At 40.2% G+C, this 18,126-nt stretch overlaps 1 protein-coding gene across 2 annotated transcripts in view; it reads left to right on the top strand.

Moving 5' to 3' along the window:
• The window catches only part of LOC147898834 (spindle/kinetochore-associated protein), a 28,637-nt gene extending 18,362 nt beyond the window's left edge, over positions 1-10,275 (top strand). Inside the window, exon 6 of one of the 2 annotated variants that reach the window (XM_087379819.1) lies at positions 9,806-10,275. In XM_087379819.1, the coding sequence (XP_087235945.1) occupies positions 9,806-9,879 (74 nt within the window). In that variant the 3' untranslated portion in view covers positions 9,880-10,275. Of the gene's footprint in view, positions 1-9,796 lie in introns of both variants that reach the window. The other variant, XM_087379818.1, reaches the window with a different exon arrangement.
• The last annotated feature ends 7,851 nt before the right edge of the window (positions 10,276-18,126 follow it).

The following is an 18,126-nucleotide window of genomic DNA, read 5'->3' as shown; positions in this document are numbered from 1 at the left end:
TATGCCATAAGGGATGGTATGTTGAAAAGAAATGGCAAGGTAGTAGTACCTAATCAGAATGATCTTAGGCAGAGAGTCATTCGATAATGCCATGATAGCCCATGTGCGGGACATCCAGGAGTTGAGAAACACATCCTTCTGGATTTTCAGTAGAGAAGCTTGCAACCGACGAGGTTGTCTGGGAGGATAAACCAAGTGTCTGTGCTTGTGATTCAACGAAAAGTTGGAAGAAATCAGATTGGGATGTTTCACTCGGCCATCTGGATGTGTGGAAGAGAAGAGTCCCCTGTGGTCTCTATGATTAATGCTAGGGTGTGGGCATCTCTATCTTCCCAACTTAGAAGCTCCTCTCCATCTATTGGAATTAGAATCTTTCCCTTATTGTCCAACAGATCTTTCGGCTTTGCTTCCACTCCCGTTGTCAACTTCCACAACTTCCGAGCCATTAAACGACTCCGGATTTTCATCTTTCAGATTGGGTAGTTTGACCCATCTAGTTTCCTAGACTCTCCAAAGTTCGGGATGGTGAAAGAGAGAAATTTGGGGGAGGAGGAAGGAAGAGAAGGGGCTGAAGAGGCAGCAGTTTAATCCTTGTTCTCCATCCTTGCTGTAATAGTGAACAAAAAACTGAAAAAATGAATTTGTAGTGGAGAACTTGACCATGCACCAAACCTGAGTGTTGATTGGAGTCGCCTTCTTGCTGAGGAACTCTGTTCTAGAGCTGGAAACCTTGCTTTGATACCATGTTGGAAAGTAGAGGATAGAATCATTCACTCCTCACACTCCCGATCGCAGCTCATATGACACTCAAAGAGAGATAGAGAGATAGAGACAAAACTCAGATATATTCTTCCACAATAGTGGGCTGACAAAAGCTCAAGAGACGAGCAACAACCAGCAAAGAGATGCTGGTACAAAAGCTGAGTCTACTCCTCTCCTTGCATGCTTGCCTGGGTGTTGGTTGTCAGTGTTGGTGATGAGAAGTGTGGACGGGAGGGGGTTTATATAGGTGGGCAGCAGGCCCTTGAACTGGCCGAGTTTCTAGTCGGTTCCAGTCAAATGGACCGACTCCTAGAAGGGCCAAAATGGTCGACTTTTGGTCGGTTTCTAGGCCAGCCCTTTGGCCTATATAAGGCCCCATATGTTGGGCCTTTTGGGCTGTTGCTGGCTGGTACACACGTGCTGCAGATGCCCCTGCATGGGTCCGTGGTGCTGGCGCATTGTTCCACGTAGGGTGCTGCCCTCAAACAACAAGGTACTCTCAGCCCCCATCACCCTATAGTCTCCTGCCCCCTTGTCCCCTCAAATTGGGGGCTCACAGGTGGGGCAGTGACATTTCTAACAAGAGAGAGTATTCTTGTATGTGTGTGCATAAAGACTTGGCCACACATTTAAACATATAGAGACTTGTAACTATAATTTTATATGCAATTAGGTTATAATACGGCGTCCATGGGATTTTTGTTATTTTCAATCCAAAGGAGACGATCTACCAAAGTAGGGTACCTATGTGTTGTTGCTATGTGTGGTATTCCAAGAGCTTGTGTAGTTCATGAGTCTGTTTCCAAAGGTGGTAATCCAAGAGGTGGTGAGAGTCCAAGAGTCGAAGGATGGCACATGGCATAGACCGTAGTCTAATGCTTGTGATAGTTCAATGAGTTTGTAAAAGTCCAAGAGTTCAAGGGTGGTAATCCCAGAGGTAGTGATAGTGGAAGAGCCCAGGGTGGCACATGGCAGCATTTCCTAAGATCTCCTCCCAAGTTGCCACGTTGCAAAAACTTGTCTTTGGTTCATACACAATAGGGTGTGGTTTTACTAGTTTCTAGCAAGGGATTGCGTAAATTGCTACCTACAAGGCTTGTTTGGTGGCTAATTTTATTTTTTGAAGAAAACTCAGTTTTTGCTCTCGTCTTTGACACAAAGTTTGTGTTAGAGTCTCCTCTATATAGCTATAGCATCTGCAATGGGAAGGCTTTTGTGACAACCAACTTTGTTAGCTCCATTTCCTCACCAAGAAGTCTAGATGGTGTTTCGATGCTTGCTCTAAAAGTACCCAATCTGACTATTAAACAAGCCTTTCTTGTTGAAATCCAAGCTAACCAAACATTCCAAAATATCTTTTTGAACTCAAAAGAACATTGAAAATGCATATCTTAGATGAATATTCTCATGTTGTTGCCTTTATCGCAGCCACATAACATCTCTTGAGTGCCATTCTCTTGTAATTATGAGCCATGCAATAGTCTTGGTCATTTTGAACTTGAAGTTTGCACTTAGTTTGTACACATGTATCTTTGCCCTGAGTGTCAATGGTAGAATTTGGATCGGTTTACTAGCACTTAATGCTTGACATTTTGAGAGTCACCTCATTGTTGGCAAGTATTGTCTTTGGGATGCTTGGGGCCAAAAAACAACTCCTCTTTCACGAGATTGGTGTTGATTCTTCCATTAGAGATTTGTCCTTTTTCCTTCTTCAACATGCAATCTTTTGCTACATGTCTAGGCTTGTCACAACAGAAGAATTTTCTTTGCTTCCACTCTTTGAAGAGTCCCCTATCTCTTTTTAAGAGTCACCATCACTCTTGGGCTCATATTCTCCATGTTTACCCTTGTTTTCCTTTTGTTTGCTTGACACAATCAAGGCCTTGACTCATGTTTGTTATTGTCTTTGTACTTCTTCTCCTTGTCTTTCTCTTGCATGACTTAACTTCCGAAAGATGAGTGGCTTGGATTGCTTTGTATTGGTTAGTGTCGTTACCAAACCCTCGAACCTCTTTGGAAGCATAATCAACACTAACAATGCTAGCTTATTTGCGTCGACCTTTTGACCTATGACGGCTAGTTGATGTCTGACAACCTCGACGTTAATCAAATGCTCACTTACCAAATCTCCTTTCTTCATCTTCATTGTAAACAATTGATTTTGGAGTGTGTAATGATTTGGCTAGTATTGTTTATCTTGTAGGAGTCTTTCAATATGGCTCTACGCTTCCTTTGAAGTATCCGCCAATTGAATATGTGGAGCCATTACATATTGATGCTATATGGTAATGAAAACAGATAATGACTCTTCATCCTCCCATTCTTCCACATCATGTGGGTCAGCTTGTGCCACTATCTTACGGTAAAATCCAATCGATCGTTGGGTTTCAGTTCTCTCTTTGTGGAGACCTCTCAAGTCTTCCTAGCTATTATGTGGCTCCTTATCTTTACCTTCTATCGACATCTTTGAAGCCATTGAGCCTGAAAAGAAATTGGGACGTAGACTATTAGATAGCACACTATGCTCACCTTTCCCTTGAAAGACACACTCTAAGTTGACCTTCGGATCCACTCTTGCGTCGATTTGTGGGCGTCGATTTGTGGGTCTTTGGAGCTCAATCACCTTTCTCGGCTCTTACACCTTTTTATCGTGAGCTGACTTTCATACCATCTTGGAGAATATATGAACATGTATTGGTAGCTCAAGTCCTAGTTTTTGGTGCCAGTTTAGAACATGTAGTGGAAAGCAAATTGTCCACGATCCTACTTGGGATGTGCATACATACATATAAATTAAACTACGGCTAAGATTTGGAATAGACAACAAGATATGGCAACCAATAACTCAATAAGGACGTCCAATGAGGACCCAAAGTGTATTACAAAAGGTGCACTCACAAGCCACACACTGTGGACATTTGGGTTGCGGCCCAGGAGTGTTGGGATCGATGCCACAAATTGATGCCCTAATCTGCTGCTCACTCCTGCTGCTGAGCATCTCTCAATGAGGACTTCGGTCACCGGTGGCTGTGGAAGGAGCTGAAAAGTCAGTTACTGTCAGTCCTCTTTTTGCACTTTTGTTCTGCTTACTGAATGAGCCCTACACATGTGCTAAGGTCTGCTGCTGCTAGTTCCTCTACTGCATCCTACTGCTGCCTCCATCTCCACTTTCTCTTCTGAGGACTGGAACAGGCGCTGGCTGCTGCAGTTCCGTTGGCCTCTATAGTGCCTTTGTAGCACTTCTGAAGCTCCTCTAGCAGGCTGCAAAAGGTTGTTTTGAATAGCACATGGTCACCAACGTGGTTGCCAACTGGCCCACATTCTGCCCTAAGGTCTGCCAACCAGTTTGCGGCCTGGCAGACCCAGTCTGTTGGCTGGTTAACCAGACCAGCCCTTTGAGGCCTATAGAACCCCTGTGCCATTTGGGCCCACGTCCAGGGCTAACAGCAACCCCTTGTGCCCCTCCAATGGGGCCTCTAATAGGCTGCACAGCTGCTCTAAATCAGGCTCATGTGTGGCCCAAAGAATGCCCAACACCATGGCTGCCTCTTCCAGGACAGATCTGCCCTAGAAGGTGGGTCGTAAATAAACCTAAGAAGGAAGTTTGTATGCTGCCCACAGGGAAGCCTGTGTGCTTCCCTTGTGGCAGCCTATTCATCCCTTCCCTTGCCCTATTTCTCTACAATTGTCATTCCCCCATGCTCTCCTCGTTTGGCAGCTTACAAATGGGGAGTTGACCCTTAATCTCTAAAAGGTGTGCAAGTTGCACCAGTCAATCTACATATTCAGACAATCACTCAGGCCATGGTGTATGAAGCTGGATTCATTTTTTGTTCATTTTGAATCGGTTCAGCGTATCTATAAGCTCCAACGACAAAATTCAGTAGTGTATGTGGTAGTCTACATATATGATTTTCTTATGGCTAGCAACAATTCTAGTCTTTGGATACAGTTAAAGAAAGTTAAAAAATATTTTGTCGTGGAAGATTTTGGCCTTTTGACCTTTTTCTTGGGTGTTCTTGTACCCTCAGATAAAGGCATCAAAGCTTTGCTCATGCATCAACAACAGTAAACATGTTGCAACGGTTCTCAATGGAAACTATAATCTCACATCCACTTCCATGAAAGTACACCAGCTTGTTGATGAATGAGAATCATATGAGGACATCATAAACTATTAATTTGTAGTGGGGTCCTTGATGTTTTTTATGGCATCAACCAGGTTTGACATATCTTATCACATGTAAAAATTAGGAATATTCATGCATGTGCACAATGAGACATTGGTAAGTAATAAAGCCAATGTTTTGATACTTACATGAGATGAGGTCTTACGTAATCATCTACTCGACTTGTGAATCTTCTTACACACTCTTATGGTAGTGTAATGCAAATTGGGGAGGTGACGTATATGACATTGTCAAGTTATGCTTTCTTTCTATGATGGGATCATTAGTTGGAGTAGTAAGGAGACATTCGTTGCTCTCTTTAATCATAGTTGAGTGTTGTAGATACACATGCGACAAAGGAATTGTTTTGGCATGACCACCACATCAAGAAAAGAGCATTCAATGAAGATATGCTTGTTGTTGTTTAGTGTGCCACTAGGAGCAAGGAAGGAAAACATCGTATTGAATCAAAAAAAGCTTTGACAATGGGACCATCACCTTGAAAGATGTGGAAGGCGATGAATTGCTAAAACGAATCAATGGAATGAAGATCAAGGAGTTTTGATTGCAAGCGCAATTTGTTGTAGTAGTCACGATTTGTCCCTGCGAATGGGCGTAAAGCTTTCATAGGGATTGTTATTGTAGTGAGAGATAGACTCATTCACTCCCTCTTGCTCAGTACTAAATGAACTGTGAGAATGATGCACTCAAGACACAAGTGATGCTATGGATGTGAGTGAGAGAATCAGAGGGAGAGAATATAGTGGGCCTCCGAAGACGAAATATACAACTAAATGAAGGAATGCTCAAAGGGATGAATACAATTGTATGAAGGGCTGAAACCCTCACTACAAAATTGTAATGGAAATGGATTGTGGAGAGGAGGTGAATCCTCACTGAGATGATCCTTGTAGGTCTAGGCTCTCTTGCTGGTCTATTGCTGGAAGTCTTGGTTGTTGAACTGAGCCACTAAAGTCCCAAGAGTAGGATGAAGAATGAGAGCCAAGGGGTTGCCTTTTATAGGCCCCCTTGGGCCTTGAAATGGCCGATTGATGTTACTGTTGCATCAACCTACTGTTGGGCACCGACTTGTTGATGTGGCATTGACCAGTTGATGTGGTAGTTAGTGTTGATTGTTGGCTCTTGCGTGTGCTGTTGCACTCCACTTGTCTCTGTACCAAATTGTACAGTAGCCCAGGTGGCGGCCTACGTGGTTGCTATGTTGGAAATCAGGCTAATTAGCTAGCATGGCCACGTGCTTGTGGATGCTCATGACAGTTACATATTAAATCAAGATTAATGCCACAAATAAGCGTAATCATAAATGAAAGAAGTGCCTAATCAAGCCACAGATTCCCAAAAGCAAGCAACCTCAAATGGCCATGACGCCATGAAACAAGGGAATCGCTTGATGATGAAGACATCATGAGTAAAGGGGGTATAGTAAGTTGGCAATTAATGGACAAAACTGAAAGGAAACCCTAAGATTTTTACTACTATAGCTCTTTGAAAGTTAGGATCGTTTTTTTCTTATTCAAATAGTATTTGCAGAGCCAAGTGCCTCTATTGTGCTTAAACTTACTTGGCAAGTCTTGTAGCAACCTAGCCTCCAACAAGTTCAAATGGCAAGTGTCCCTTCTAAGTAAAAGGTCAACGATGAAGAAGGCGAAGGTGGAGAAGCCTAAAAGAATTGACGTCCAATCGTCATCAAAACGAAATTGGCCGTGGGTGGAACTCAATTGGCTTCATCTCATAAGGCTCAACAAATTTCAAGAGCCTCAATGGAGTCTAGCGTTCAACTGCACAGTTACGATTGAGGGCATTGACATCTACGATTTCTAGGCCACGGGAAAGCGAATCACCATAAATGGGGTAGAATTGGTTGTGATGCTTATATTTGTTGAAGAGGATGACAACTCGTAGGAGCCAACAAATTGCCGAATGTGATGACATCTTTCTACACGGAGCTTGGTGGCAAGGCCAAGCCTACATCAACAAGGATAAAAAAATCAACAATTTTTTTCGCCTCATATTTGAAAGTATCCCACTAGAGACGTTGGATATTTGCAGGTCCAAGCAATTAGTTGAGAGGCATTGAAGGTGTCCACAAGAGAGCGAGTGAATCGAACAAAGCTTATGACTTTACACATCTAGAACTAGGTTGAGAGATTGAGGATAGGCAAACAAGTAGCATGTAGAGTGGGCACACATCTTTGTTTGCTTGCACGGGAGGTGAAGAATTGCCAAGCAAGTTGTTGGCTGAATCAACCAAATTCTTGGACTGTTCAAGCTCTAGGAATATGAAGATAAGGCACTGATACCCTTGTAGCACCATGAACCTCACTAACAAACCCTACTAGCAGCATACCAAACAAGGCACTTTGAAGTGCAAAGAAGGGAATTGGTTCCCCCAATCTTTCTCAGGATCCCATTGAACATCCAGCAAGCATGGAGAAGGAAGTTTGTTCTTGATTTGCTTAAGCATAGAAGATCTGGTGATGCTATTGGACACGATCAAACAAATCCGGAGTCTCTAGATTGAATGAGAGGTCATCTTGTATTTCAAGATCGCCGTTGATCAATACTACAAGGTGCCTCGAATCTCCGAAGTACAAGCAACACAGATGTATGACTTGCTTCACGAGTGCCATCCCACATTAGAATGGAAATATGAAGGACAATACATTGCAACAAAGGGACATTCAAGCCGTGAGGATAGAACTAGAGCATCAAATAGGGTTAATGTTGAATTCCTTGAACGAAGTGCCTTAACAAGAGATGGAGCCTAGTGAACGATGCCATGCCTTGTCAGTGTGTGTTGCATAAAAGTAAGTAGATGAGAGAGAGGAAGGGTCCTCCTTTTGCTATTGTGATCAGTGGGTGCGTTGAGTTTGGCAAGCGAGCCGATTGTATTGCCTTTTTCGTATATTATTTATTATTAACACAAAGAGCTCTCTCTCTCATTCCATTTGTCTTGATCAATTGTCTTTCTTTTCCACTTTACTTGCATTTATCCATTCGTTGCAATAGTCCATTATCATGCGCTTTCCATTGAACCACTACTTCATTCGGCAGGTTGGAAATGATACTTTACCTCCCAAAGCCTAGGATAAAGACATATATCAAACAAATGACCAGACGATCAAATCCTATTACAAAAGCTTATACAAGCACTTCGGCCAGCCAGGCAATAAGCGGAAGGACTCCTACGACCAAGCTGTTGACCTAAAGCATAGTAAAACACACCCACTACAACATCAATCTATGCTAAAGTCGACAGACTTTGAACAACAGACCTTATAGACTCAACAACTCTACATACAACAACCGACCACTACAACAATACACATGCAAAAAAAGCAGCCTTCACCCGGATATCTATAGCAAGGCTAAGCTACACGGATGCAGACGTGCAAGACGGACTGACAGGACAACACATAGAAGCTCCTCGGAAGCTTATTGATTAGCAGCATTGCCAATTGGTTTGCTGGATACCTTTTGACCGATTGCTACCAATTGATCCTCGCGAATCTTCATCTTCATAAGGAATCCATGAGTAGACTCTCCTTCCCCCATCATCATGGTGAACAACTGGTTTTGGAGTGTGATGATTATCCTTGTATTCTGTCTCATAGAGATCTCCCATACCTTATGTGCTTTCTCCGCATATGAGGTATCATCACATTTGTAGTCATCTTGATAATCATGGAAAGTGACTACATGATTCAATTTCAACTTCCTCACATAGTTTGGATCTCCTAGAATTGTGACCTTTTTTGTGGCATTCATTCACGTTGGTCGGGAGGTAACCCCAGTAATCCAACATTTTTTCATACAAGGAATGGTATCAATTGACAGACTTCAAATTGGAGTGGAACGGGATATGGTGGCAGTAACTACCCAGGTGATATTTGAGAGGTTTGGCCCTCAGTTCCAGATAGTTAACAAATTCCGGATCTTCACCTAGTCCAAGACATGAAAGGGGTTGAGCAATATCAAATATATCTTAATGGTCTCCCAACAGATTGAAGAGGTTCCTCAGCCAATCCAGAAGCTTGCTCAGCAGATCCAGGTGGTGCCTTAAATTCAGCAGACCTACCTATTCAGTCAATTTGGATATTCTTAAGGTTGTGTATTTGTTGCAATTTTTGGTGGTCGACTATATGTGTTGAATCTGTCACTGTGTCACTAGGCTGCCTTATTGCTGTGATTTTTCAACACTATGTTACAATTACTGCAGTTTTTGATTATCATAGATCTAATTGCTGTTAGCATTGGTATTTATTGACTCTGGCCTGATTTAGAAAATATGTTAGGCTTATTGCATGTAAAGAGGTCATAGCAGAATAGAGAGCTCATGTGTTGATTGACTTGTGTCTAGGGATGCCCTATCCACACACGTTTGGGGCTCCTTTATTCTATTTCAGCTTGCTGTTCCTTGGCCTTCTTTCCCTAGACACTTGCCATCGATGTGAATGAATAAACTTTTTCAATAACCAGAATCTGCTGTGGTATTGCATTTGGTACGCAGTCCAAATGAGTAGGCCCCTACAATGCACAACATGTCTTGTGGAATTGCTTTTGCATGCAGTTCAAGTTGTCACTAGCAAGAGCAGGAGTGCTGTCCTTTGAATTTGGCAGCATCCTATAAAAGCGAGTATTTTGCAAGCAGTCCAAGTTGAGGACACTAAAAAGTCTAAGAAAAAGAACACAACACCAAGTATCATGAAGTTATTAGGTCAAGGGGATAGCATTGCAAAAGGCTGACGTCAAATAAAACCTGGCTGAGGCCCTGATTATTGAAGCAATTGTTGAAATAGGTGGGCTAGAAGTGTGGCCGTCAGCTGACAAATGTGATTGTATAGCTTTTTCAGGTGAGGATGCATATGGAGGTGGCTTCATGGCACCAGAGGACCTGAACCAGAAGCTATTTTCTTCAATCATTTGAACCGGAAGCTATTTTCTTCAATCATTTAGGATATCTGATTGTCATGGACGACGGCAGTGATGCCAAGTGTCCAAATATAGTACACTGTACCCCTCTGGTAAGCTTAAATCTTTAAAGTGGGATTTCAATCCTCGGACGGACGCAGTTTCTAAAGTTTAAACAAATTTACAAATGAATGCATTAGATTTCCAAAAACAGGGCAAATCATCTTTCTCGCAGGTTTTCAAAAAGAAAAAGATTTTTCTGGCTCGGTCAAGGACTGAGATGCATTGGAGTTTGGTTTCTAAAGCATCTAATGTCTTGGTTCTGTTGAGATCTTTGAAAGTACCATAGTAGTTTGCAGAAAGTATGCATTCTGCTACCCATACAGGGTTTAAGTCATGTTGCTGGGTAAACATGCACTGCTTTTCATTCTTGATTCTTCAAGTCGCGCGGATTTGTTTGCTGTTCATTGCATTTCAATTATCTGTTCCTTCATAGGGTGTCTCATGCAGGCTAGAAAGTGAATACTAAGGTGGTATTTGCTGTTTATTGATGGAATCAAGTTCTATAGCATCATGATGCTTTTCTTTTCTTTGAAAATCTGTTTCAATAGGCCTAGCGTGGGTAATTTCCCTAATCACTATTGGTCAAGTTTGTTCTAAGCTTGGAGTTAAGTAATCTCGCAGGGCATTGATTGCCACCTTTGGCTGGCCCCTATTTGCTGCTCTTTTGCAGCCTGCAAAACCTCCAAGGAGGTGCCTTTGTTGCAGCCTACCTCCCTCCTAGAACTATGCTGAGATCTCCCCCCCAGCCCCCTATGATCACATGCCCCTTTGTCCCCACAAATTGGGGGATCACATGTAGGGTCATTGATCTCTAACACCCCCTCTCAATGATGCAATTGTGGCTGGATCACCATGCGTCGAATGAGGTGCTCCATTTGCTCGTGTGGGAGAGCCTTCGTGAAGATGTCGGAAAGGTTGTCGGCAGCCAGACAGTATATCAGCTCCATGATGTCGTCGATGATGAACTCTTGTACAAAGTAGTAATGGATTTCGATGTGCTTCGTTTGTGCATGAAACATTGGGTTCTTCGCGTTGGCTATGCAACTATGGCTGTCGCACATGACTGCTGTCGCCTCGTCTTGAGTCACGTCTATATCCTCAAGTATGCACTTGAGCCACAATGTCTCACATGTTGTGCAAGCAGCTCTGTACTCTGCCTCTGTAGAAGAAAGGGCAAATAAGGGTTGTTTCTTGCTAAGCCAAGAGATGGCCCCTGATGTAAGCACAGAGCAATAGGTTGAAGTTGAACGCCTGGTGTCGTTGTCACTTGTCCAATCTGAGTCACAGAATTTGTCTAACTCAATCCTTGTGTAGGTAATCTCATGTGCAAGTACCCTTTAGATACCTCAGCACTTGTAGACTTGCCTTCTAATGATTATCCTTGGGTTTCATCGAAAATTGACACAACAGCCCAATGGTAAAGGAGTTGGTGTTGGTTAGATAAAGCAAACTGTCCACCGTCGATACTTGTTGGCATCTATAGCTCAACTTCTACTAGACCTCTATCGGTGTCATAGCCTTCTCATCTCGAACCGTTGCAGTATATCTTGGTAGTATTTCTCTTGCGAGATGTTCAGCTTGACCTCGATCCCAAGGAAGTCGTGGAGAGATTGAATGTATGTCATCATGAACTTCATAAGTAGCTTCTTGACCTGAGAGATCTTTTTGGTATGGTCATCGGTAAGGATTAGATCGTCGACGTATAGGGTCAGAACCAGCCTTTGTCATCCCTCGGAAAAGAGAGGTTTGCATCCAATGGACTTTGATTCAACCCGATCCTTGAGAATACATTAATGTGTTGGTATATACGTGGGGTTTGTTTCACCCATATAACACCTTCTTCAGCTTGCATACCTAGATGCGGACCTTGGAACTTGAAATTGGGGGGGTTGATTCAAAATTAGCTCCTCCTCTAGGGTTCTGGTCAAGAATCTTGACTTCATGTTTATCTAAAATATGCCACATCAAAGAAGAGAGAAGGGAGGTTAGAGTGAGGAGGAACGTGAGATCCCTAAGCATGAGAGGCAAAAGAAAGAGAAAAAAGAGAAGAAGCGCACCTGAACGTGGGCTTTGGAGAGTTTAGTTTCATAGTAGGCTTTGCAGACGGCTTGGAAACATCAAGACGGGGTGACTAGGAGCAACTGGTGTTTCTTAGGTTGGACAAAGGAAAGTTTGACGTCAGTGGAGAAGAATAAGACATTAACTCGTTTAGTTAGGTCGCTTACGAGCTAGGATGGGGAGAGTTGGGGAGGAAAGAATTAAAAGAGACGATGGTCCGCCATCACCAACACATTCTTATAATCCTCTGGTTCTTGCTTCTCAATATCCCTTCTAATCCCAACTTTGCAAGCTAGACAAGAATCTGTGCAACCTATCTATTTCATGCATATCAACAATTTATACCATGGCATGTCTGTACTTGGTGATATACTCCAATTTCTAATCGCCTCGCCTAAGGCCTCTCCACTCATCTCTAATCTTGAACTCCTCGATTTGAGGAATGAAATATGCCCTCATCTTTGTCTTCAAGGCTCTCCAACTCCTCAATTCACCATGGCCCTCCTCTACCAAGAACCAATAGCCATCGCTCCAGTCGTCCATTCCTTCCGGTAACAATTGCCATACTATACCCCCTGCAGCAGTTGCTCCCTCTCTCTCCCCGTCCAGCAAACAACTATGGCTTAAACTTGCTAAAGCTCCTCTTGCTACTCCAATCTAACTCACTAGTTGACTCTTCCCTCCCGTCACGACCACTTAATAATGGTTTTGAATTCTTCTCAAAATTCTTTAATGTGTATCTGTAAAGGTTGTATTGATGTGATGAAGAGGCTTCTGAAGACTACAACTCAATTGTGACTTCAAATGACCAAGTGATGATGATATTTTTTAATGAGAAGTGCCTAGAACTAGTGCATGATTGACCTTTTCAATGATATCCAAAAGAGCCAAATGTCATGAAACATGTGTACATAGGTTATACTTTGAATGTGTGGGTTCAATTTGGGGTCTAAATGCACAAATTATAGACTTTGAAAGCTAGTTTAAAACAAGATTTTTTCGGACTTTAGGATTGTGTGAATGTGAATATAGTGTAGAGTTTGAGTCCTTGTATGAATAGTTGTTAGGTATTAAATTAATGGTGGGATAGGGTTTGGGTTTTGCCCCATGTGTCGCAGATTTTTCGTAATGTGGACATTAGTCTATACCACTCTACCCTACCACGCAATTGACAATATATGCTTGTCGTATGTACACATGTTGAGATTTGTTATTCTCAACACCTTATTTATGCTAATTGTTGTCTCTATTTGAATGTCAATGTTGATGATTACATTAATCTATGTTTTTTTAATTGATGATTACCTTAATCTATGTATTGTTAATATTGACATTGTCATTGTTGTCCACATCTTTTATTATTGTTCATGTTAAGCTTTTTGTTGGTTTCCACCTCTTATATTTATTGATGATTTCCCCCTTGCTTGGATCAAATGCCAATTTTCTTTCTCCCATATTTAGACTATTATAGGATCATGTAAGATATCTTGTACAATTTAGTATTTTTGGTCTTTATCTAGAACTATTTGGAGTTATCTACAATGGTTCCAATGCTTTCATAGAGGTCTATACTATATCAAGGTTATATCTAAAAAGTCATAAACCTTATAATCATTTTCATACCCTATATAAAACCCTTACTTTTATCACTTAATGGAACTCAAGTAGGCATCAAGATAGACAAATTATGCAATCATCTTCAATCTTCCCTCTCGACATAATTGGATGATTGTAAACAAGGTTGTCTACTTATGAAATAGGCATGGATGGCATACTACCGTTTCCCATTTCACACTCTTTCTTGAATAAGAATCTGTTTGCATATGATCATTCAAGACATCATGCTCTATCAATGGTGGTTAATATTTCACACATGAGTCCAATAGCTAGAACTGGTTCACATGGAGTAGTACAATGTGCTAAACGATGAGTTATAACTTATTTTTCATTTCTCTTTGTTTCTTATGTCTCGAGAACACTAGTATAAATTATTTTATTTGTATCATACTTTCAAAATCTAGAGAACCCTAAATAATGTAATCATTTTCATGTCTATAAAATATGCAATCTTCATCATTTATATAATGTGATCTTTCAAGATATCATGCTTTTTGATCAATTGTGTCAGATTGCAAATACCACACAATGTTCGATCAAGTGTATCAAATTGCAAATGCCACACACCATGTCCATTCGATAATATATAATAAGTGATCATATATTTAATATCAAACACATGAATCATATATAATATGAAACACTTATCTACTGCAACAAAGAGGGTCCTTAGCCTTTATTCCACCAAGCCCCCAATCTCAGTGCTCTCACTTTTTGACTTTCTTCTCATAGTATTTCTTCCTTGGTCTCTTGACTTGAGACCTCATTTCCTCATGGAGCTCTCTCTGGTTCTCCCCCATGCCCAACGCTTGTCACATGGGATAACATAGTGGTGCCATGTGTATCCAAAGGGACCCTTGCAAGGGGTTTCTCTTTGTAACTTCTCACTAATTATTGAGGCTAGGTATGAGCCCTTTAGGCTCCACTTATGCAAGCATTATTACATCCCTTTGGTTTCCCACCTCGCCATAACCGAGCTGCAAGGCCTCGTTATTATGGTTGACATAACTTTCCCTTCTTAAGAATGGTTTATGTCCTCGAAAACAAAATTGAGAACTCTCCTCTAGAGATTACTTACTCTTTCTCATGTTGAACTCTCTTTTGGTCTTTCCACTTAATAAAAGATTCTTGCTATATTGTGTGTTGCGTTCTTTTCCTTTGTCCGTCTAAAATTTTTCTTAGTTCATGTGGTAAAGTAGGTTCAATCAATTCAACAATGAGTTCAACTAAGAATTCAGTTCCAGTGAGATTACATCATCTCCTAACTTTCTTTTTAGCCTACTTGCATGAAAAATAGGATGTAGTCTATATCCCTTTGGTAAGGATAATTTGTAAGAAAGTTTTTAAATTCTCTTAAGAATTATGAATGGTCCACAATACCTAGGAGACAATTTTGAACACTAACTTACCTTTAGGGATTTTGAAGATTTAGGTACCCTGTGATGGACTTTCTCATTTTCTTCAACATCCAACTTTCTACGGTGGGGGTTTGTATAACTTCTAACTAACTCAAGCATTTGATTCATATCCTCAATAAAGTCTTTGGTAACTTAAACCTTCTCTTTTTTGAGTGGGATTAAACCTTCTCTTTTTTGAGTCCCACTGAAATTGGGGCTTTAGGTTGAATTCCATACATCATCATGAATGGACTAAAACCTATAGTTGAATGTTTGGCACTATTATATGCAAATTATTATGGGCAAATAATATTTTCAATTAGTTTGCCATTTACTTACACATACTCAAAGCGTATCCTCAATGATTTGATTGGCCCTTTTAGTTTGACCATCACTCTTTGGATGATTCACGGTGCTCATATTCAAAGAAGTTTTAAACCTCATAAACGTAATCCTCCAAAATGGGTTATTGAAATCGATATCCCGGTCACTAACAATACCAGTTGGTAGCCTATGCAATTCATAAATATGATTCATAAATAGGCTAGCTCATTCTCGAGTTTGAACGTCTTCATAGTTGGACTAAATTGAGCCATCTTGGTCAACATTAATCCACAAATGCACACATAAAGTTGTGCCTCGTTTGTGTCCCAGGTAATCCAACAATAAAATCCATGGAGATGATTTTCGATTTCTTAGATGAAATGTCCAATGGGTGTAGGAGACTTCCTACCTTAAGGCATTCAACTTTATTAACTTGGGCTTTTTGGCACTTTAATACATAATCTTGGACATCCATTTATTCTAGGTCAAAAGAATCGCCTCTTCAGAAATACATACATCATTTAAATTCCTAGATGTCCAGCATTCAAACTATCATGGCACTTAAAAAGAATTTGGTACCTAATGTCATTATTATTTGAGACATACTCTACCCTTGTAGAGAAGGTAGCCATTCTCAATAGTATTATTTTTTCACTTGAGATCTTTTTCACCAACCTATGGTGTGTAGCTATTTTCATGTGATGCCTCAGTGAAAGCTCCTCAATTCATTTGATCTCTCCTCATAAGTTCTTTTCATATTTTGAGAAAAGTGAGGATCAAACTTGCATTTTACTTTTAAGGTCTCTAGGAAATCCTTTTGAAATTGAGTAAAACTCAATTCATTAGCAATTGTCATTCAGCTTAGGGAGTCTGCTACCACAGTGCAATTCCCCTTCCAATATGCCAATTGGATATCAAAATCTTGCATTATTTCAGCCCTCTTGCTTTTCTTCCTTTGAGATTTGGTTGATTGCAAATCCATTTAATGCTTTCTTTGATAAAAATTATCTCAAATTTGGTACCATAAAGATAGTGCCTCCATTTCTTCAAAGCATAAAATATAACATACATCATATGTTGAGCAATATCGTTGGGCACAATTGAACTTTTGCTTTCAAAAGCCACTAGTTGACCCTTTTGTAAAAGTATCATCTTGACAAGACATTTACTGGTATCTGTCTCAACCATGAATGTTCATGGGATCCACTACCTTTAAGACATGAGTAGATGCTATAGCTACCTTTAATGTCTCAAAGCTATTCTTTTGAGGTTCATCCCATATTAAGGTACTTCCTTTTCCCTTAAAGTTGGTCTATGTAATAGCAACCTTAGCATAGCCTTGAATAAATCTCCTATAAAACCCAGACAAACCTAAGAATGTCTACAATTCTTGTAGGTTTATAGGGTGTGGCCATTCCAATATGGCCCTTATCTTCTTGGATCCATATGAATCCCTTGTTAGGATATAAGTACTTCACTTCTTTATAAATAATTTACATTTGGATTATTTTCCAAAAAAGAGAGTTATCTCTAAGAAACACTTTCCTCAAATGTTCCAAATGCTTTTTCCTTGTTTTACTATAGATGAAGATTAAGAATGCCACATCAATTTTTCCTAAATATGGCCTCAAGGCACTATTCATAAGTTTCCTAAATATGGCCTTAAGACACTATTCATACGTGTCATAAAAGTTACTAGAGCATTTGTGAAACCAAATGGCATTACTCTACTAATAATGCGTATACCTAGTACGAAATGATGTCGTAGGGACATCATCTTCTTTAATTTACACTTGGTAATATCCTGACCTTAACTCAATTTTAGCAAAATATTTTTTCCCTTGCAATTGATTAAAGATATCATCAATGAGAGGCATGGGATACTTACTTTTTATTCTGATTTAATTTAAGGCTTGGTAATTAATGCGTAAACACATAGTGCCATATTTTTTATTTATTGGTAAAATGGGTAAAGACCAAGGTGAGTTACTAGGTTGAATTTGGTCCTTCCTAAGGTATTTAATTAATTGTCTTTCAACCTTAGGTTCTTTTGTTTGATTAAGTCTATATGGTGGTTTACAAATAGGGGTAGATCCAAGAATTATGTCTATCTTATGATATACATCTCACTCACGGAGTGAACCATTAGGCAAATTAGAATACTAAACCATATTTATATTAAACCATTAAATCATTAAATAAAGATTTATAATTTTTAACAACATTAAGAGAAAATTTGTTCTTTTAAAGGAAAGATTTTTCTACTTGGGCTTTTCATAATGCTCTTTCTTTAGGAGAGGGTATCTTTGTGTTGGAGGTTTCTTAGTTGGTGCCTCATAAGCCTCCTTCTCAAAGTGTCCCTTCCTTTTAAGATCAAGAAATTTATTAAACTTAGAAATAAAACTAGTTTGTTTCGAAGTTTAGCTTTCAATTTCCTCGTAGTGTCATCATATATTTGGGCATATTTAATAGCTTCTTAAAGGTCTTGGGAGAATTTCTTGCCTTAAGGTAGGAAGTCTCCTACACCCATTGGAGATTCCATCTGGCAAATGGGACAGCATCTCCATGGATTTCATAGTAGGATTACTCCATAACTTGATTTTTATGAGGGGTGTCCTTGAGTCGATGGAAGTCGTGCTATTTTTGCAAGAATGTATTTATCACATCCTTGTTTCATTCTTTCTCTTCCCTATTCAAAAAACGTGGTTTTAAGTTCTTAAGCATGTTAGAGGTTTTTTTAAGTTAAGATGTAGATCTCTCAACTTGACTCAGAGGAGTCAGTGATTTTGCCATGGGAGTAATTG

Source organism: Dipteris shenzhenensis, chromosome 9, assembly GCF_047967505.1.
Source record: "Dipteris shenzhenensis isolate YYH24624 ecotype China chromosome 9, Dip_SZ_1.0, whole genome shotgun sequence".
Taxonomy (NCBI): domain Eukaryota; kingdom Viridiplantae; phylum Streptophyta; class Polypodiopsida; order Gleicheniales; family Dipteridaceae; genus Dipteris; species Dipteris shenzhenensis.
This window is presented reverse-complemented; position numbering and strand designations above follow the sequence as displayed.